Here is a 22,746-nt window from a genome sequence, read left to right on the forward strand (position 1 = left end):
TCTTGTCATTTATTACTTGCCTCACACCTTTGAAAATAGTTTATTGGTGGAGAATAAAGTCTGTGAGTAGTAATTTCAGAGAATTGTTTCTAAACACATAAATGTTAGACTTGTATTGCTGAAACACGTTACAAAGATTGTAAAATATGTAGTACTGAATTGTGAAGCTACATTGTTAAACAGTTTCTGTGTGAACTCTGGATTATTTGGGTGGACAAAGTCACAAGCATTCCTTCAGGTTGTATTCTGGCTGCATTCGAAAGCTAAGGCAGCTGACTTTTTGCCTCATGAGGCAATTACTTCGGAGGCATGAAGGCATTCCTGAGAACAATATTCAGACAGTCTTAATAGGAAGTGTAACAGAATGCTGTTTGAAATATAAACAGAGAGAGCCTTTGGGATAACTAATCCCATATTTGAACAATACAATACTAATTTCTCGCTAGAAATGCAATTAAAACGTGTAAAAAAGTGCAAATATGACTTTATTTACACTAAATTTGTGCTCCAGACACTTTCTTGGCCGCCCTTTATTTTAACTTGACCAGGCTTGATCAATCACATTGCCCAGCTACACATGCATGGAGACAGGAAGCAAAGCAAGCATTGGATTTGGACGTGCCTGGATGCCTAACGCCCCGTTCAGACAGCCAGCGACCAGCAGTAGCAAAGCAACGCGATCTCATTCATTTCACATTTATGCAAATGTTGAGCGAAAAGTTTGGAGCGACTACCAATGAGATCGAAGCAGTGGATTTCACGTCATCCTTCTCTCGTCAGTTACTGGAGTGGACGGTACTCATTTGTTAATGACAAGCAGATTTAGAAACCCCTCATTGAAAGAGACAAGCAACACTGAATGCGGCTTAATGCTGGATTCACACCAAACGCGGTAGAGGCGGCAAAAACGCGCTGTTCGCATGTAGTTGGACGCTTGCTTGAACATTTAACTTGCTTCATTCACGTGGCTTCTGAGACTCCGCTCGCGCCCTGTGATCAAGTCATTACTAGAGCAAGCTTCTGATTGGTTAACACGGTGCAAATATTCACCAAAGTTCAGATTTTTCAACTCCCGTGGCCAAGCTCAATTTGCGCGTACCACGCCTCAGGATGTTTATTCCTGTCTTTGCATTGACGTAACCTGTAAATCACTCGCGCTTGACGCCTGTTCCCCGTCTGGTGTGAATGCCTCCAATAGCAGCATTTTAGTCCTTGTCCCAAATGGCACACTTAATGTGGACTTTCGGTCTCGTGGCCTTAAATTGCGCTCACTTAGTCTACGTGTCCGTAGGGTGTCCCATCTGTCATTTTTACGCTTCCAGGCAGTGTTGCCAACTATTTTCAAAGCTTGCCTGGAAAGTCGCTAAATGCCGCTAGATTGCGTCACTGCGTCATCATTTGCACAACAGTGACGTCATCACGTTGTATTTGGATTCTTACGCCGGATTTCCACCGACTGCGGAGCGGCTGCAGATCTGCTCCGCTGCGTTACGCCTCCGCACTCCGCCGTCCGCCAATACCCACCAGTTCCGTATTGGTTGCAGAGCGGCTGCGTGCTGAAGTGACGAGGACCCATGAGGTCTCGCAAATTCACGTGATGATCGCGCAATACCTAGTTTTGTCTCCGCCAATTATGACTTGAATTATAACGTTTTTACAAACCAGCAGATCACAACACGAGATCTCGCGTAGACAGAGCAGTACATCAAATCCATCCAAAATTCAAAAAAGAAGAAAGCTGCTAAAACCATTTATTTATGCTCTATCTTTAATGTATTTATTATACCATATACTTTATCATTTAACTCCCCCTGGCTCTGTTCTTGTCTATTATTTGTTGTTTCTATATTAATGACTTTGTAATGTTTGTATTGCAAAGATTTAATAAAGGAAAAAAACACGAGATCTCGCGAATTCAGGTATGATCACGCAATAAAGTCATGGCTCCGCCCTGCGGAGCTGTCCGGCATCCGTTAAAAATAGAAGCTCTGCGTATTTGTGCCGGAGGGCTGCGGATGGCCGGAACTGTGACGGATTCGGAGCGCAGTCAGTGGAAATACACACATTGACTTGAATGTAAACCGATTGACTCCGCCGCCATTCCGCAGCGGATCCGCAGCCGTTCCGCAGTCGGTGGAAATTGGGGGTTACTACATTGGCTTTTTCAAGTTTATCTTTCTATATGAACGGTCACAAATGTAATTTTAATACACGTGGATGAATAAAAATGTTTTCTCGTTCATTTATCTGCTTCTGTTCTCATGAAACGAAATGTTGTCATGTTTATATGTCCAAATAGTCCAGTTTTAAAACATGTGAAGATAAACTGATAAATGATGGGAAACATTGTTTAAATTGCAGGTAACGTATATAGCTCATTAACGCGTCAACTCCGTTCACTTTGTTTGAAGGTGCTGCTGCTCAGCTCACTCAAATACATTTATTTTTGTACAGTGATTTATTTTATTGAAAGACCATTTATTTACACCCCGCCATAAATGCAAGCCATCGCGGGATCAGGCAGTTCCGGCTTCCCGCATGCACGATTATGCAGTCTGGATGGAGAGATATGAACAACATCTCCTGCCCTGACTGCAGCTGGGAGAGACTCTGCTCTGCTGCACGAGGACTAGACCGCCTGTGAGTGCTTTGGGATGGGGTGGAGCCCACGAAAGCAGCAGTAGCTGCTCGTTGAAAAGAGGGAATGATACGTGCTTTCAAGTCAAAAAGTCTCCAACAACGCCAGAAAGTCGCTAGATTTGTCACTAGTCGCTTCTTTAAAAATAAGTCGTTAAAGGGGTCTGAAAAGTCGCGACAAAGTCGCCAAGTTGGCAACGCTGCTCCCAGGTGTGCTCATTAGCGCCCCCTTTTCACCCTTGATGTGGTCTTCGGCGAAGCCAGCACTGCATCAGGTTTCACACACTACCAACTCAGAAGTCCTTGCGAAAGAGCAATCAGACCAATCAGAAAACAGAAGGGAGGAGTTCACACTGATAGGCAACTTCTCTTCCTACTTCCATCGTGACACTCGAGTCCGTCACAAAATACAACTCCGGTGTGCCCTCGTGGACTTTTGTCCCTAAGGTCTGCATTCCATGATGTCATCAAAGATCAAAAATCTGAGGAGGTCCACAAGTCCGTAGGGTGCCATTTGGGACAGGGCCTTAGAGATTTTGGACACAGCTCTTTCTTTACTCAGAAATATGTCACAACCTGGAAGTCGAGCACCACTCCAGTTCACAGGGACTTTAAAGGTGAAGTGATGACTACAGCACTAAATGAAATGAACATCAAAGCTAGGAGTGGGCTACAAACTGATATTTCATTTAGAGTTTCTCAAGCATATCATGACTTGCCGTGTGTCTCAATCAGCTCCCTTGTTCAGTAGTCAGGGCACTGATCAGGGAGTCGGCCATTTTAAGGGCTGTCTCAATCGCAAAATCCGTTCAGTGCACTGGAACGTTCGTTCCCTAAAAATTCTCACAATGCAACACAAAAACCAGTGAGCATCGATGGTCCCTATGTTTCCTAACCGGAAAGCACGTGACCTTTTCTGAAGCTCGCCAACCGAACATCACGTGATCCAACTCAATAAACTTTATGAAATGTTACAGAACTTTTATAAAGACAAACGTTTGTTTTAGTTGTAAATATAAACACACATTGCTACACAGTAAGGAACCACAATCTACTCAATATTTAAAATAATAATATTTATTTAAAATTGTAAATATATTTATTACATTTAAAAATTAAATTATATGCCTCCAATTTTATGCACAGATATGTAAGAGAATAATGACAGCATTTTTCACAATGTACTGTTTTTAAAATTAAGTCAGAGAGATGTTGGTTTTGCCGGTTGTTGATGAGTAACAGCTGTGAGTGATTACAACGTGCTTAAGCAGCCACGTGACAGAAAAATAAGTGAACATTGTCCCAATGTGAAGTGAGCTAGGGTCCTTACCAGTGCCCGAACCTGTGTACACGATATACTGATTCACGACCTCGGGAGCTAGGGAACGAATTGAGACACACTGTTGGTTTAATATTTTTTGACTGTGTGTGGCCGACCCTTACTACTATCACATGATGTTATCAGCACTGTGGTCATTTGATCAACTTATCTAATGCAAAACATCTGCAACTTCTTCACAGAGATATTGACACTCTGATTTATTAGGCCCTCCATTTAATACATGCTTAATTTATTTAAAAAAAGAAGTTCATAATGTCATCTGTACAGTGTTTAAATCATTTACAGGACCAAGGCCTTTTACAATAATGTGACTCTTGTCTGTGAAATCTAGGCTGAAGTCTCAATCTAATCTTTGACATGATTTTACACAATCAATATTAAAGATATTAAGATTATATTTTTACAAAATGTACCTGAGAGGATTTTCTGTAAAACAAAAATCACAAAAAAAATAACTTTAGCTGTCTTTTCACAGATTGAGTGACATATGAATGCTTATGACATTGAAACATTTACATTTTCTTTACATATCAAGACTGTATTCACACATACAGGCATCTCATTTTTCATGGAAATACTAAAATGTACGAACTACATTTCATGTTGACTCTAAAGTTGGTGGTTGGTAAAATGTATTCCTCACTTTCCTCACAATTCCTTCTATTCATTTGTAATAAATAAGACAATGATACGCACAAAGAAAATAAACATGCCTTCAGCGCAATTACGTTTTATTTAAATGTGCACATCTCATCATCATACTCATACTCCGCCTCCTCATCCGGCTCCTCCTCCTCCAACATGCTGTATTTGAATTTCCGATACACAATCCCATCCCTTCCCATGTAAACAATGTCATCTTCCTCATCCTCATCGTCCTCTTCACCTTGATCCTTATCACGGTACTCGGGGTGTATGCTGTCCTTGAGGGACGCGGAAGTAAAGGGACCATCAGGGATTTTGGCGTAGCCGTTTGTTTTGAGGACGGGTTTTGAGGTGATCCTCCGTCGAAAATGCAGGAAGTAAAACATGGCGAACCACAAGCTCACCAGCACAAATATAACTGTGAAAACAACAAGGCCAGTACGAACTGAAGGCAGTGGCTCTTTGCTGAAAAAGTCGTGGTTCAGTCCCACAATGCATTCATCTGTGAAAAGAGAGGTTAAAGGTCACATTTAGGGACCACATGCATATACTACATAACTACAGGACATTTTTTATTTTATTTCTATGGCGCATTTCAGAATTCATTTATTTAAATTTCCTGTATTTTTGTAATCATAGATGCATTATTTTTCATCAGAGTCAGAATTATTGTCAGCTTCTGTAATGGACAGCTATGTTACTTTCACAAAAATTTATATAAACACAATCTATAAAGACTTTTTGTATTTAAAGGGTTGTACCGTCCAGTTCGTCGCACACACAGCATTCCCAGGGAAACCTTGAATGTCTAAATGTGTTTTCTCCACAGCAAGAAAGACAACGCCCGTCCTCTGTGAGGCGCTGTAGAGCTGGGCACCGGGTGCAGTTGTAGGGCCCGGGGCCCTTACATTCAGTACAGGATTGGTCACAAGCTACACATGTGTCATTCTGTGATAAACATAATGAGTGTTATAAAGCATGTGATGTATATATGATTCAAGCTAACTGAGCACAACAGCTTTTATGCTGTGAAAGTTAAGTTTAAATGACTGAAAATGTCAAAAAACTTTCTGAACTTTAATTTGGGACCAAACTAAAACTTCACAATAAAGGTAAATAACAACATCAGAGCCCTGATAAGTTCATTACGTATAGGAAGGCATTACCGTTAAATATTGTCCACTTAGACATTGAGACGTGCAGATTCCTGCAAACATTTTGTAACCTTCATAACATGATGTACAGAAGACGGCTCCTGATTCTGTTTACACATCAAACACAAAACACCATACATGTGCTGTTATATAATGACATGTGAACGTATCTTTATTATAGTTGTATGTGTAATACTAAAACATAAGATATTGTTATATAAAATATAGGTCTTAAAGATAATCAAAGGATCTGACATCACTGTAATGATGCATTTTTAGAAAATGCATTTGTGTTTCAGCTTACGGCAAAAACAAACATAATTTTAAAAATATTTAAAAATATAAAAAAATGACCAAACAATATATTTGTTTACAAAAATAAATATATTTTAAAGAATTTATATTCACATGGCATTGGAAGAAAAACTTTGTTTATGTTACAAATCTGTAAACATATAAGATTTCGAAAAGGTTCAAATTAAGTATATATTCATCCGAAAAAATATACTTTTTAAAATTTTATATTTTGGCAAGGACAAATATATCCTTTGCTGTATGGATTAAATTAGAAATGTATTTGTGAAATATAGTGTCAAATAAAATGTAAATATATTTATTTAAGCTTCACTTTCAAAATAATTAGCATATACTTAAAACAAATTTTTGGCTAGAGAAATATCTTTTTTGCCGTATGTTTATCATAAAAGGGTTTTACAGACAAACATCACTGCAAAACAATGAAAACTAACTTTGGGTCTTTGCATGTGACACTTACCATTGCATGTTTTACAGGTAGGGTGGCAATGTGTGCACTTTCTGTCAGTGTCAGGGAAGTAATGTAATGGGCATGTATGCAGACAAAGTCCGGATTTTCTCATGAGAAAGAATCCATCTCTACAGCTGAGACAGAAACCACTGCTTCCAGAACAGTCCTCACACGTATGATCACACGCTTGACAAGCTCCACTGCTGCTGTTTACAAAGTAACTGAGGAAGAAAATACATAGGTATGTGGGTAATGGATAGCATATATGTATTTGTAGGTTATAGAGCGTAAGATGTTGTTATGTAACACAATGCACAATTGTTTTATAATAAATAAGTGGAATCTTGAGACACCAAGCTCTGACATGTTGTTTCTTAATGTATTACAAACTGAAAAATTACCAAAAATATCCCAGTGCCTTTCAAAAAAAGTCCAAAATGAGGTACAAAGACTAAAAAGATTAAAATGAACAAAAACGCAACAGAAGGCCCGGACACATTAAAGGGGACATAACATGAAAATCAGACTTTTCCATGTTTAAGTGCTATAAATGCATCCCAAGTGCTTGTAGAAAATGTGAAAAAGATCAACCCAGTAACTTAATTTTGGTAATCCATTCTCTGCAAGCATGTGAAAAAAATACGTAATTGAAAAGTAGCTCCCCTTGTGATGTCAGAAGGGGAAAATACCACCCCTTAATCTGCACCATCCAACCACAGCACTGCCATTTAGTGCAGAGATCAACTCATTTGTATTTTAAAGGACACGAACACAAACACAAAGACCTATAAAAGTGGAATTTTGACATGCTACAATAAATTATCTATATGGTATTTTAAGCTAAAACTTTACATATGTACTCTGGGGACACCGAAGATTTATTTTACCTCTTAAAAAAGTCTTATGAAATGTCCCCTTTAATAATGAAATAGAAGGAGTTTTGGTCACATTTGACCATTGTTAATAACTGATTGCACATTTAGTGTCTTTATCATTCATTATTAAACTGTACAAATGTTATTAAAGTCTTAAAGGGACAGTACCCCCCAAAAAAAATGAATATTCTGTCATCATTTACTCACCTTCATGTTGTTACAAACCTGTATAAATTTCTTTGTTTTGATAAACACAAATGAAGATAGTTTGAGATTTTGTAACCAAACCATTTCTGAGCCCCATTCACTTCCGTACTATTGTTTTTCCTACTATAGAAGCGAATGGGTATCGTCAACTGTGTGCTATACGATTTATCAAAATATATTCTTTTGTTTTCAACAGAATAAAGAAACTAAAACAGGTTTACAACAACATGAGGATGAGAAAATGATTAGAGAGAATTTTCATTTTTGGGTGAACTAAACCTTAAGTACAAAATTACTGAATGAAAACAGTACATTTAATAAGTATACTTAAAGTGTGTTTTAGTGTACTTATTCACCTGGGTGCCAAATAAAGAAATGCATTTACATATTTCTTGTGGTCAGAAATTAAAATGGAAAATATTCATATACTAAATATATTATTAGTAATTTGTGTTGTAGAAAAGTAGACCAATTATTTACTAAATATAATAAAGTTTTAGCATGACTTGAATTTTAAACATATTGATTTACCCATTTATATTGGCCATTTTAACATAATTTATCAAATATTATTTTATTAATTATTTTGTATTTGGATTCTTACCTCTTATGTATAATGCACAGCTCTAAAAAGCTAGATATTTTGTTTTTAATTCTGTCATAATTAACTCACTCTTGTGTTGTTACAAACCTGTATGAGTGTCTTTGTTTTGATGAACACAAATGAAAATATTTTGAGGAATGTTTGTAATCAAACCGATCATGAGCCCCGTTCACTTCCATAGTAGGGAAAAAATACAGTGGTAGTGAATGCAGCTCATGAACGGTTTGTTCACAAAAATATTTTCATTTGTGTTCATCAAAACAAAGACACTTTGTTTATCAGTAAATGAAGACTGAATTTTCATTTTTGGCTGAACTATCCCTTTAAGCCAGTAAAAGAGACTGAGACGCAAGGAGCACTATGGTACTTGTAGCTGGTCATGTCAAAAAGTGTTTGGCCTTCTAGAAGTCTTTAATCCCAAAACAATCCTGAAACTAAAACAATAATAAAACCTAAATTGATCCTGACTCTTGTGTCAACAGATACTGCTTTTGATGCATATGCTGCCCTCTAGAGGTGAAGTGGGATTAATGCTTTTCATTATGACTGCAGAATCTAACAAATATAAGTCTTTGGAAACAAACCTAACACAAATCAGATATTAATGTGTATTAAAAACTAAACTACAAAATAAAAAATACAATAAGTATGAACTGTGATACCTGTGCGGACAAATGGAAACGCAGCTGTGTCCGTGCAGCAACAGGCCTTGTTTACATGTTAGACACTCATTACTGTGATGACCACTACATGATGCACAGTTCTTATGACATGGAACACACTCGTGCCTCTCCTCATCACCATGGTAACCACCAGGACACGTGGAGACACACGTCTGATCTGATACACACAAATGATATTATTTAACATTTATATAATATTTATTATTCTAATAGTAGGCTACAGTGAGTGTTATTCAACACATTTTATAGTAACTTTGCAATTGTACAGCTAGCTATTTGTGAAGTCTATAAAATGTTATTTATGGTCAATAATAGAAAGGTTACATGTTTATCATTGCACAGTGTGTATCATCATGTTAATTGGTGCTGGTTCTTACTTAACAGAAAGTGTTTGGGGTTGCAGGTGATGCATTTCTCTTTGCCTGCACCGGAACACTGGAGGCAGCTGAGGTGGCACGGCCGGCACTTCCCGTTCTTATCCGTGAACGTGTGTGGAGAGCAGTCGCTGAAAAACTCACAGTGACCGTTAACATCTTTCCTCATGTCAGTCCTGCAGGTCAGGCACGAGGACGGACCGGGCCCAGAACACGTCAAGCAGGACCTGTCACAGTCTAACATAAACATGGGTTAGTTTAGTACTAATACACTTGCACAAAAACGTCAGACTTCCGAAAAGCAAACGATTATAAATCAGACCTCGACACTGGGTTTCGTCCAGGTACGTATCTGACGGGCATTTGTTTAAGCAATTCCCGTTGTAACGTGCGGCCCGTGAACTCTTGCATGAGATGCAGTCATCTGGATCTGGTCCATCACACGTTGAACAGTCACTGTGACAGCGCTCGCATCGCTTCTGCTGGACGTTTGTAAAGAAACCCTCAGGACAGTCATCATGACAGCCGTCCTCATGCAGGAAGTAATACTCTGCACATTCTGACACACCAGCAGGACAGACCGTGAAACACAAACCATGTCCATTATATACTAAAGTTTAGGATCATTATTAATAAAGCTGAAATCCTCACCGCTGCATTTCTGAGTTTGGTCACACTGGGTACAGTGCGCAGGACAGCGCTCACACACTCCATCCTTAACAAAGTGCCTATCAGGACAGTGTTGCACACAGGTGTGTTTAAAACGCAGGTAGTCTTCATCGCAGCTCAGACAGTTATGGGCTTCCCCCTCACAAGAAGCACAACCTGTGGCGCAACTTTGACACGCATCATCCTCTGGGTAACCCCTGTAAGACACCACAGATATATCAGTCTGTGTGAATAATCAGATATATGGGTATTAATGTGTCTGGGAATGTCCATGCATTCTGGCGTGTGAAAAAACTGAACCTTGTACACTCGGCGACACATTTGCCATCCTGCAGATAGAGCTGACTGGATTTAGCTTTGCATTTCAAACACTGATGAGCATCCTGACACACCACACAGCCCGCTGAACAATCTTCACAGCGGCCGCTCGTCCGGTTCCCATGAGTCCCGGCCGGACAATCAGACACGCACGTCTGGCCCCTTGTAAGAAATATTCCTGTGAACGGAAGCACAAACATATGCACACATAGATTTCATAAATATATACACAGTATTGTGCAAAAGTCTTAGGCCACCATCACCAGCTTTGTTGTTTTGGCAAAGTTTTCACTCTTTTTTAAGAGACAAACAAAAAATACAGGATATATGTACACAAAATTAAAAACAAAACCATTTTCAGAATTAAATGTCTTCTTCAGGCATCAGTCAGTATTTAGTGTGACCTCTCTTGGCACGAAACACAGCTTTTTTGAGCAGAATGAAGTAAAAAGACTAACTTCTTTGAAAGTAGGATTTAATTTTATTTAGGTTTAAGAGATCCTGCAGTTTCCTGCTATTACTCAAGTGGAAGGGGAGTTTACCCTAAATACTTGACACTTCAGCTTATATTTTTATACTGTTTTTAATACTACATACACAGTTCCTGTATTTTCTGGTTGTATTCTAATAAAGAGACTGAGAAATAATTATATATGATCACTATAACATTGCAAAAACAACAAAACTAATGGTTGCATGGTGGTCTAAGACTTTTGCACAGTATATACACTACAGGTCAAAAGTTTTGAAACACTTGACTGAAATGTTTACTATGATCTTAAAAATCATTTAATCCGAGGGTTTATGGTTAAATGCTTGACATTTCTTTTGTAGACAAAAATATACCTGTGTCAAACAGATTAATTTCTGTTATTAGAAAACTATATATATTTATATATATATATATATATATATATATATATATATATATATATATATACACTCACCTAAAGGATTATTAGGAACACCATTCTAATACTGTGTTTGACCCCCTTTCGCCTTCAGAACTGCTTTAATTCTACGTGGCATTGATTCAACGAGGTGCTAGAAATGTTGGCCCATATTGATAGGATAGCATCTTGCAGTTGATGGAGATTTGTGGGATTCACATCCAGGGCACGAAGCTCCTGTTCCACCACATCCCAAAGATGCTCTATTGGGTTGAGATCTGGTGACTGTGGGGGCCATTTTAGTACAGTGAACTCATTGTCATGTTCAAGAAATAAATTTGAAATGATTCAAGCTTTGTGACATGGTGCATTATCCTGCTGGAAGTAGCCATCAGAGGATGAGTACATGGTGGTCATAAAGGGATGGACATGGTCAGAAACAATGCTCAGGTAGGCCGTGGCATTTAAACGATGCCCAATTGGCACTAATGGGCCTAAAGTGTGCCAAGAAAACATCCCCCACACCTTTACACCACCACCACCAGCCTGCACAGTGGTAACAAGGCATGATGGATCCATGTTCTCATTCTGTTAACCGTAAATTCTGACTCTATCATCTGAATGTCTCAACAGAAATCGAGACTCATCAGACCAGGCAACATTTTTCCAATCTTCAACTGTCCAATTTTGGTGAGCTTGTGCAAATTATAGCCTCTTTTTCCTATTTGTAGTGGAGATGAGTGGTACCCGGTGGGGTCTTCTGCTGTTGTAGTCCATCCGCCTCAAGGTTGCGGGTGTTGTGGCTTCACAAATGCTTTGCTGCATACCTCGGTTGTAACGAGTGGTTATTTCAGTCAAAGTTGCTCTTCTATCAGCTTGAATGAGTCGGCTCATTCTCCTCTGACCTCTAACATCAACAAGGCATTTTTACCCACAGGACTGCCGCATACTGGATGTTTTTCCCTTTTCACACCATTCTTTGTAAACACTAGAAATGGTTATGCGTGAAAATCCCAGTTACTGAGCAGATTGTGAAATACTCAGACCGGCCCGTCTGGCACCAACAACCATGCCATGCTCAAAATTGCTTAAATCACCTTTCTTTCCCATTCTGACATTCAGTTTGGAGTTCAGGAGATTGTCTGGACCAGGACCACACCCCTAAATGCATTGTAGCAACTGCCATGTGATTGGTTGATTAGATAATTGCATTAATGAGAAATTGAACATATATATCTTATATATATATATTGACCAGATTAAATGTGTGAACCCCTTTCAATATTCTTTCAAATTCAATCTAAGGAGAAACTTCGAGAACCTTTTGGATAAACCGACACGAGTACGGTCTTGCAATTTCTAGGCAAAGGGTGACTGCATGTCAGATAATAAAATAAAACAAAGTTTGGATGCTTTTAATCACCAACACAATTCCCACATTTACATTTGTGTTATGCCATAGTTTGGATGAGTTTATTATTATTACGCAATGTAGAAAATGTATAAATAAAGAATGAGTGTTCCAAAACCTTTGACCGGTAGTGTATATATTTAAAGTATATGCATATTGTTTTCAATATGTCTGTGCTAAGAATTATGTGCACTGGATTTACCTTCATGACAGGAATCACACTGATCTTCCTCCGGCCCTAAACAGGACTTACAGCTGGAGTGACACTGTTCACACTCATCTTCTTCAAAAGATAAAATATGATATTTTATATTTTATTTTATATACTTTTGTGAGTATAATAAATAATTTAATGAATGTGTTAATTATGAAATATATGTGTTACCATTAGGAAAGAATCCATCAGAACATGTGATTTTGCTCTTGTCGATACATTGGCCGTCCTTCAGACTCACATTATCTTCACATGAATCGCAGTCATCATGACTTGGACCACTGCACGAACGGCACATGCTGTGACACGGCTCGCACTCCTGTTTTATGTCGCCATAGAAACCCTCCAGACATGTTTCTACACAGGTGCCATCTGCAGGTGAACAGCAAACCAGTAAGAAACTCCATATGTGTACAGATAAGGGATCAGATTACTGCTGCAAGATAAGTTATTTGAAACACTGGGGCTAGTTGTCACATGGGAAAGTGCTTTATTTGGGGCGACAGTGGTTGAGTGGTTCATGTAGGTTGTCTACAAACCGGAAGGTTGGTGGTTCAATCCCTGGTTACACCTGACCAAGGGTCGAGGTGTCCTTGAGCAAGACACCTAACCCCAGCTGCTCCCGACGATTTTTCTTATAGATGTTGGGTCATGTTACTAGTATCTTTGTATCTGTAACTAAAAAGTACAATAACAGATTTGCTGGCATTAACACATATCTCACCTGACAGTAAGAAGCCGTCATCACACAGGTAACACTCGGTGTCATCACAGTTCACACAGTGACCATCACATCGGGCACATCTCATTGAAAACTTGTCCTCAAATGTTCCCGCAGGACACATCTTCCGACAACTTGATCCCAGCCTGCAGAAAAACATGAAACATTGATAAATATATCAAACATATTATAGCTAATTATGTCAAAGCCATAAACATAATAGTCAGACTTACTGGTAATAGTCCGGCAAACAAGACATGCAGTGCTCTGGATTCACTGAGGGGAAAAGTCATGCTTTTAATTATCTTTTAACAGAATAAGAATAAGATTCAGCAACTGCAGAAATCAGTAAGTGAAAGGAAGACTGAAAATGCTATTTAACATTTTACAACACTGTTTTAATCTATGATGGAAAAACTGTTTAAATTTACCTTCATATCTGACCCAATCTGAGCCTTTAAAGTCCCAAAAAATGTTTAGACAGAACCCTAGGCAGCGGTTTCCCGGACAGAGGACTAGGCCTTAGTGTAATTAGGAAATATAACTAGTTTTAACAAACATGCCTTGCTAAAAACGTTACTTGTGTGCATTCTGAGGCAAAACAAAGGGCACTGATGTATTTTAAGATATGTCAGTGTAAGTTGTTTTCAGATTGGACAGCTCAGACATTTATTTTAGTCTAGGACTAGTCTAATCCCTGTCCGGGAAACGGCCCCTAGATGTCATAATAAATAACAATAGCATAATACATGGAAAATATTTCAGCAAGAAACTTTTTAGAAAGTACGGCAACATAGTTAACTAAGTTTTAGAGTAAGAAAGAAAATTTTTTTATTTATAGTTTTGATCTACTTCATTACAGGCAAATTATCAGAGATCTTTTAAATTATTCATTATCAACAGAGTTTACTTTACTATTATAGCTTTAACATTATTACATCATTATATGACAGTCAGTATTATAATGACCAGCAGAGGGCGACACTGCTGTATATTACAACACGGACCATTGGAAAGCTATGAGGAGCATCTGAGAGTTTAGTAGTGAAGCCCAGGGTTACTAAAGGTTATAAGGTAATGGATAATGTATAGGCAGCCAGTTGTTATCACAGAAATAAACCCCCTACGGTGTGATCAGGACCAGACGCGAAGTGGAAGGTCTTGGTGTATCACACAGGGTTTCCTCACCTAGTTAACTTCAAATTCAAGGACCTTTCAAGGAATTTCCAGGTCCAATACCCTCAAATTCAAGGACTAAATGTGGGGACACATTTCAAGTGAGAGCAAGGTTACATCGTGTTACCTTTTAAGATAAATTGTTACAGTTCCCTTTCGAGGGAACTCACGCTGCGTCACTGCGGTGACACTTTGGGGACGCCTCCAGGGGTCTGAAGTGCGTCTGAATGTGTATATCATATTCAACCAATGGTGAGGCTTAACGACAAAGACAGGGTGACGCGGGAGCCAAAAAGTATATCGCCATCTAAAATATTGCCAAAGACGGCGTTACAGGGACGCCGGAAGTATGGCAAGGGAGACGCAGCATCTCGTTCCCCTCTCAGGGAACAACAGTTACATACAGAACCCAAAACATTTTCATTTGTCAAACACAACATTCAACATTCTCATACAGAAGATATAAGCATTTAAAGTGAACAGTTTAGCACGTGTGCTGAAAAGTCTAGAATGTTTATGATATTATCCTACACTACACAGGGAATAATATGGATTTTTTTCCAGAAAACGGCTTGCATAAAATAGATTAAAGCACTTTCAATGACCTGTATCTATGTATGTACATTTTCAAAAACTTCCCAGGGTCTTATTTTCCCCAGATTCACAAACTTTCAATGACCTGTGGGAACCCTGATCACGCTAAAGGGGCTTATTTCGCAATAACAACCTGCTGCCTATACATTATCCCGTTTGTAAATATAATGTCATATATGTTATTAAAATGTTTATATTTAATTTTGTTTACTATTAAACTGTACCTGTCAAAATGATTTACAGTATGTTAGTTTTAAGCGGTTGTAATAACAAACTTGCAAATGTTACGACTGGCCAATCAGAGTCAAGCATTCCAATTAGCCGTGTAATAATGTTTAATTGAAAAATGACACATTCATCTTTTTGGTCGTTTATAAAGTGCTCACCCTTTATTCTCTTTAGGCTTCTCGGATTATAAAGTACCAAAATTTGTGGTCCTGAAGCGAAAACCTTTGGTACTCACATTGCGTATCTAAATAAGCTGTATAGACATAAGTAAAGATACTTTTTTAGACTTACACTAAAGTGTAAATTTGTGGCACGGGTGGGCAACATCTGCACTTTCAGCTTTGAATATCACTTTTAAAATGGAGTTCTTATTATTAAATCAGATTTTGTGTTTTGTGTGCACCTCTTTTTTGCTCTCCTATCTAATCTTTTTTTTAAAGGAAAGATGCTAAATTTCTTTCTTCTACTTTATCTTTTCATCAGATTGAAATAGGCCGTACAGCAGCGGGCTGATGTTAAGACACTATCTGTAATTCTAGCGCTTTGATCATCTGACTTCTTAGTGAGCTAAACAACATTTTCAAAGACAAGTGTAATATTTTTTGTCCTATCTGTGTCTTTGATGCCCTTAAACGTCACATTGGTAGGCAGTATACTGGATTTTGTATACTAAAATCTATAAAGGGATACTCCAGCCAAATATCAAAATTAACCCATGATTTACACTACTCACCCCTAAGCAATCCGAGATACACATTTCTATCATCTTTCAGACGAGCACATTTGGAGTTATTTTAATGTCCTTGCTTATCCAAGCTTTATAATGGTAGAAAATGGGGATCAAAGAACAACTTCTGACTTTAAAACCCCCAAAAAAGTGCATTCATCTTTCACAGAAGTAATCCACATGGCTCCAATGGGTTAATAATGGTTTTCTGCAGGTAATTGATGCGATTTTAAAGAAAATATCCATATTTTAAACTTTATAAACTATAATAACTAGCTTCACTGCACAGTGTATCCATGACAACGAACGCTCACTACGTTAAACTCTCTTGTGAGTCCAAGATGGTATTGTTACCAGAATTTAGTTATTATAGTTTATAAAGTTTGAAATCTGGATATTTTCTAATAATATCACCCGCGAGACCTTTATTAACCCCTTGGAGCCGTGTGGATTACCTCTGTGAGGGATGAATGCACCTTTTTGAGGTTTAAAGTCAGAAGTTGATCCCTGTTTTTTACCGTTCAAAAACTTGGAAAAACAAAGACATTTACTAAAATATCTCCAAATGTGTTCCTCAAAAAAAGATGACTGTGTGTTTCTCAGGTCACTTGGGCCCCGGCAAATATTTAAGTTGTTTAATACAGATGTACAGTAACTTCTTACGACTAACTTCAGACACAATGGGTTTGATTGCCAGAGAACAAACATGCTGATAAGACTTACAGTTTGAATGCACTGTAAGTTGCTTTGGATAACAGAATCTGACAAACGTGTTAAAAGACTTTAAAGCAAGATGAGGGTCTCTCACTTGAGGTGGCCCCTCCAAAAAAGTGTGCCTGATTATAATCCAACCTTGAATGCTTGCTGTATCAAATTATTTAGATGCATTTAATTTTTAAGTGTAGCAACTTTTTTAAAAGTTTAAATTTAGTCCCAATTTAAAGTTGAAGTGACTTGCACGGCAGCTAATGATATCCATATAATGATATACTGACCACTGAGACATTTCTCACAGCCCTCCTCGCATGTAACACAGTCTTCTTCATCCGGGTCGACTGGATCACCTGTGCAGGAAGCAGAGCATTACGCCGAGATTAACTTCAGTACTGTCATACTCAGAAGAGAAAAAGATCAAATGTATATAGATACTGTTGCCAACACAGAGAAAGAAAATATGCCACGCATCGCACACAATAACCAGATCACATGCCTGTATGAGCATGTACAAAAAGAGGAAGAAAGCGTGTGTGCATTTAAAAAAGATGGAGAAATCGAACAAAGAGACATGCAGATGTGACAGGTAGAGAACGGCGGTGTGCGGTAGCCCTGAAGGCCATAGCAGAGGATCCGTTTATACACGTCTGACACAAATGATAAGAATTTCTCCCCCACTGTCTGTTTTATGCCATTTCAGTTCGAATCATTCAGACGAGCTCTTCCCTCATATGCTTTACATCTTCGACTATCACAGACAATTTGTGAAGAAGATTAGATAAACAGCAGTGGGTGTCGTGAGAAGCCAAACATCATTCGCTAGGTTTGATTTCCAGATATGTAGGCTTAAGAGATCCAGCACACAAGAGCTTCTGGAAAGAGAGCTGAAGCTCAAAAATCATGTACTGCTAACATTAGACTTAGAAACTCTGCAGACTTAGACTTAACAAATATTTTAAAGAAAAATAAAGCCTATACCTGTGTGATTTTTTGTTGCATTATTATACTATCTTTATCATATTTGTATCACAATTATAACGTTAGCGGAATTCTTGCCATTGTTTTAAATAGGCTACACACAAATGATAACTGGCTGCCAACAAAATAAATGTGCCTGTCTTATCAAAAATCGTGTGTCAAATTTATTTTTGTTCATATCAATAATATTGATTGAATAAGGTCACGTCAAAGATTGAAATCGTAATGAAATGAATGGCTAAAACCAGACTTTGATGCTCATTATATCAGAATTTGATTTTGAAACTGTAGTATGGTTATTACAGACTGGGTCACATATAAAAAAATGTTTTGTCATAATTGTGCTGCATTTTCTCACATATTTAGACATTTGTATCCATTTATAATTGAACTATTGTTAGAAAAGGGCTGGATGAATGAATACAGTGTGGATACCCGTCTATTATAGACAGATATATAAACAATATCCACTTCAAGTATATAGACAAAATAGAATTGAAATATTTGCCTGCAAACTTAATTTTTAGCTAGTGTTACAACTAACCCCCTGCCTGTTACCATTAACCCCACCTATGGGTTAAGTTTGCACTTCTGCACATTTGGTGTTATTGTTTAAGAATGGTAAGTACTAGAAACAAACTTCAAATGTTCATTTGTAGCAGAGATGTGTGTGTTGCTTGTGTAAAAATATAATTAATCAAACTCAAATATTTGTTGAATGATTGAGCCAAAACCAAAAAGCTTTGTGCCCCGCTCTCCCCTACTAATGATTTTTGGCATATAAGAAAACTCGATAATTTTGACCCGTGCTATGTAGCCTTTTCTACAAATGTGCGACTTTGAAAAAAACATAATTTTTTTGCAACCGGACCTACATTTCATCTACAAGACTTTCAAGAGAATTCTCAAAAGGACTCCTTCACACCAAAATAAAAAAGCCAGAACCCTAACAGTAAAATGAAGTTGAAAGAGCTGAGCAAAGCTAGAAGATTTTAGATCAGGTATAACGCAACTGACCATCTCCACACTGGAGTTTGACACATTTCCCATCTGTGTGGTAGTAGGAGGGGGCGCAGTAAAGGCAGTGGTCTGTAGAAATACACACAGTGCAGTTTGGAGGGCATGGATCACATGTTCCTGATGAAGAATGGTAATAACCCTTTGGACAGCTATCAAGACACTCCCCTTCAAAAAGGTACCGCTCCACTCCAAACTTATCTGGACAAAAACATACAAGACAGACAAATGGGAAATAAAACAATAAAAATGAAAACAAGATTCCCACATCCAAAGATAGATTTAGTTTGAACATTCGGGGTGTTAATATACTCTAGCGTTTAAACTTCAGAATTGCTTGACCTAAAGGAATATTCCTCTTTCATAAAAAATAAAATCCCGATAATTTACTCAGCCCCATGTCTTCCAAGTCGAGAAGAAATTAAGTTTTTTGAGGAAAACATTTCAGGATTTTTCTCAAATTAATAGACTTTATTGGACCTTAACAGTTTAAATATTGCAGTTTCGACACAGCTTCAAAGCACTTAAGGATCCCAAACGAAGAGAAAGGTTATATATAGTGAAACGATTGTCATTTTCAACAAGAAAAATAAAAAATATGCATTTTTAAACCACAACTTCTCATCTTGCACTGTCATTTCTGGCTTATAACAAAAAACAGAATAATGCCTAAACGCTGCTGTGTGACGATATGTACAGCTAACAAGCCAAAAAAAAAAACAGTAATAAGTTTTTATAAGCTGTCGAGCTATAAAACCAAGCCTTTAAGGAGAAAAAAGTGGATCGCCGACTATGTTTCCCCCTAGTGGACGCAGTTCTACTAATATGAGTACTATGAAAAGTTGCCTGTTTCCACTTTTGTGTCTTTAAACGCTCGTTTTTTGGGGTCGACAGCTTATAAAAATGTATTTACAGATAAAACTTAAAAACAGAATAATGCCTAAAAGCTAAAAGGTATACAGCCAACAAGCCAAAAAACCCAGAAATAAGTTTTTATAAGCTGTCGACCTCAAAAAACGAGCGTTTAAAGACACAAAAGTGGAAACAGGCAACTTTTCATAGTACTCATATTAGTTGAACTGCGTCCACAAGGGGGAAACATAGTCGGCGATCCACTTTTTTCTCCTTAAAGGCTTGCTTTTATAGCTCGGCAGCTTATAAAAACGTATTACTGGGTTTTTTGGCTTGTTAGCTGTACATATTGTCATACAGCAGCGTTTAGGCATTATTCTGTTTTTGTTATAAGCCAGAAATGACAATGGAGACGGTTGGATTGTTTTCCCCCCGGTGGGCGTGGTTTTCAGGTTATGACGCGCTGCGCTCTGTCTCTATTACCATAGTTTCCACCCTCAGCGGGTTTTACTCTGTCCACTATGTACTATTGTCTCAGACTGTATTAAGCACTCTCTGTTTGTAAGGCAGTGAGGAGCAGTAGCTCATTTGCATTTAAAGGTACAGACATTTAAACTGTGTGTTTTTGCTCCCATTCAAATATGGGCATTTTGGACATGCTGTAATAAAATGATCTGTGGGGTATTTTGGGTGGAAACTTCACATACACTGTAAAACCTAAAAGTTAACTCAACTCAAACCATTTAAGTAAACGGGTTGCATTAGTTTTAAAACACATACATTCACACTACTTAAAGGTAGGTGCATAATTCCACATGACTCAAGTTCACAGTACTTAAATTTATGTGTTTTAAAACTTAAATGATCTAATGCAACCGATTTACTTAAATGGTTTGAGTAAAGTTAACTATTAGGTTTTACAGCTGTACACATTCTGGGCACACCTGAGACTTATAGTACATCTTACAAAAATGGGCATAATACTGTTGGTGCCCTTCAAACAATTTCACAATTATATAACTAGAGGTGCTAAACGATGCCATAGAAGAACCATTTTTGGCTGAATGATTCAACAAAGAGCATTAAACATGCAAATATGGTTCTTTGTATTGAAAAATGTTTTTAGGTTATAAAAATGTAAGAAAGAAATGGCTCTTCTATGAATATGAATGGTTCTTCTATGAACCAAATGGTTCTTCCATGGCATTGCTGTGGAGTTTAAAATTTCCATTATCAGGTTCACCATGACCTCCCAAAAAACAAAATCTCCACTCATTAATTCCCAGTAAGTATACAGAATTTATGACTGAGGTTACCTTTGCCACAGCGGGTACATTTGTCTGGTCCTTCATCTTTACACTCAAGGCATGTGTGATGGCAAAGATGACACTGTTCATCCCTCTGGTACTTCCCAGGATCGCATTGGATCACACAGGAGCCATTATCAAAAAACCTGCCAGAGATCAAAGAGTCAAACCTCTGGCAACACAACAGTAGACTAATTCAACCACACTGATGTCAATAACAAGCTGTTTACTGTATGTGTCACCTGTTAAGTGAACAGCTGATGCAGTCTTTACTCTCTGGTCCTGTGCACATGTAACACGTAGAGTGACACAGGCCACATTTCTGATCTCCGCTTAAATACTCCCCTGAGAAAAAGGAAATACATCAGTCATATAAAGATGACATAATACAGAGACATTAATTAACTCAGATCAAATACCTGATTGAACCACCGTTAGATTTTTTTGTGTACGGATTAGATATTTATGTAGCCATATTGCAAGCAGGGGCGTCATTCACCAATTTTTTTTAAGGGGGCACAGTGTGCACAGCTCACAGAAATTTGTGCATACACAGACATCAAACGAAATATTATAGAGCTTTCAGTCTTTTCCATGGCACTTACATTTCTAACATTCTGAGCGCCCCTGTCTTCAAAACCTCCAAAATAAAAGTGTTGACTAACTTTTATATCAAATACTACACTCTAAAAAACAAACGGTGCTATATAGCACCAAAACAGTTGCTTTGGATCGTAACGATAGAAGAACCATTTTTAGTGCCATATAGCACCAGTGAAGAACCAGTGAAGCACCAGTGAAGCACCTGTGTAGAACCATATAGTGCTATGTAGAACCATATGTGGTGCTATATGGCCCCTATATGGTTCTACACTGGTGCTTTACTGGTGCTTCACTGGTGCTTCACTGGTTCTTCACCGGTGCTATATGGCACTAAAATGGTTCTTCTATCGTTACGATCCAAAGCAATTGTTTTGGTGCTATATAGCACCGTTTGTTTTTTTAGAGTGTATTTAATCGGAATAATGACATTTTGGCATTATATTTACATCTGAAACGGCATGTTTTGTTTATTTACGTTTTGTTTAATGACTTGTTTAATTGTGTCATTAATGCATTTTGCAATCGCACAACAACTGCATTATCCTATGAAATTTATGTAATTTTAAATCCATAAAGTATATAAACAACGAAAATGACATAAGCTATAGCCACGTGATTGATTTTAATGTTCAATAATGATATTAAAAAAATAGGTGAAAATAAACTTATTAGAGGAACGGAATTTTGTATCAAATTTTACCTCATGTGTGAGCATGTGTGATTCCGCGCCCCCGTGAACTCTGGGGAACTTTGGCGTTGTATCAAGAAGATGAATCTAGAAATCTCTACTAATATAACGTGTGTCACATTTTAAACCATAAATTTTCTACACGCTGACTGCAGCGCCTGCCGCCAGAATAAAGTAATCTAACATGATCAAAACACTATCAAAATGGCAAAAATCTCTGAGAAGTGACAAGATGCAGCACAATAATGCACTGATAACAGGTACTGTATATTGTATACATTTAGAAAGGCACAGTACACTCTAAATATAAGTGTGTTAAAATAATAATAAAAAATTAAACAGCGATGCAACA

General features: G+C 37.8%; 1 protein-coding gene across 1 annotated transcript in view; it reads right to left on the bottom strand.

Annotated features, from left to right (window-relative positions):
* Positions 1-3,768: 3,768 nt before the first annotated feature.
* pcsk5b (proprotein convertase subtilisin/kexin type 5b) overlaps positions 3,769-22,746 on the bottom strand; it is a 74,993-nt gene continuing 56,015 nt past the window's right edge. The window contains exons 21-37 of the mRNA XM_065247530.2: positions 21,346-21,448; positions 21,113-21,249; positions 18,945-19,145; positions 17,231-17,299; positions 13,744-13,786; positions 13,514-13,656; positions 12,961-13,161; positions 12,778-12,858; positions 10,257-10,452; positions 9,939-10,153; positions 9,610-9,846; positions 9,291-9,524; positions 8,893-9,070; positions 6,554-6,765; positions 5,791-5,885; positions 5,386-5,572; positions 3,769-5,126 (exon numbers count right to left, since the gene is read on the bottom strand). Coding sequence (XP_065103602.1) covers positions 4,711-5,126; positions 5,386-5,572; positions 5,791-5,885; positions 6,554-6,765; positions 8,893-9,070; positions 9,291-9,524; positions 9,610-9,846; positions 9,939-10,153; positions 10,257-10,452; positions 12,778-12,858; positions 12,961-13,161; positions 13,514-13,656; positions 13,744-13,786; positions 17,231-17,299; positions 18,945-19,145; positions 21,113-21,249; positions 21,346-21,448 — 2,948 coding nt within the window. The 3' untranslated portion in view covers positions 3,769-4,710. The remainder of the gene's footprint in view (positions 5,127-5,385; positions 5,573-5,790; positions 5,886-6,553; positions 6,766-8,892; positions 9,071-9,290; positions 9,525-9,609; positions 9,847-9,938; positions 10,154-10,256; positions 10,453-12,777; positions 12,859-12,960; positions 13,162-13,513; positions 13,657-13,743; positions 13,787-17,230; positions 17,300-18,944; positions 19,146-21,112; positions 21,250-21,345; positions 21,449-22,746) is intronic.

This window comes from Paramisgurnus dabryanus, chromosome 11, assembly GCF_030506205.2.
Source record: "Paramisgurnus dabryanus chromosome 11, PD_genome_1.1, whole genome shotgun sequence".
Classification (NCBI taxonomy): domain Eukaryota; kingdom Metazoa; phylum Chordata; class Actinopteri; order Cypriniformes; family Cobitidae; genus Paramisgurnus; species Paramisgurnus dabryanus.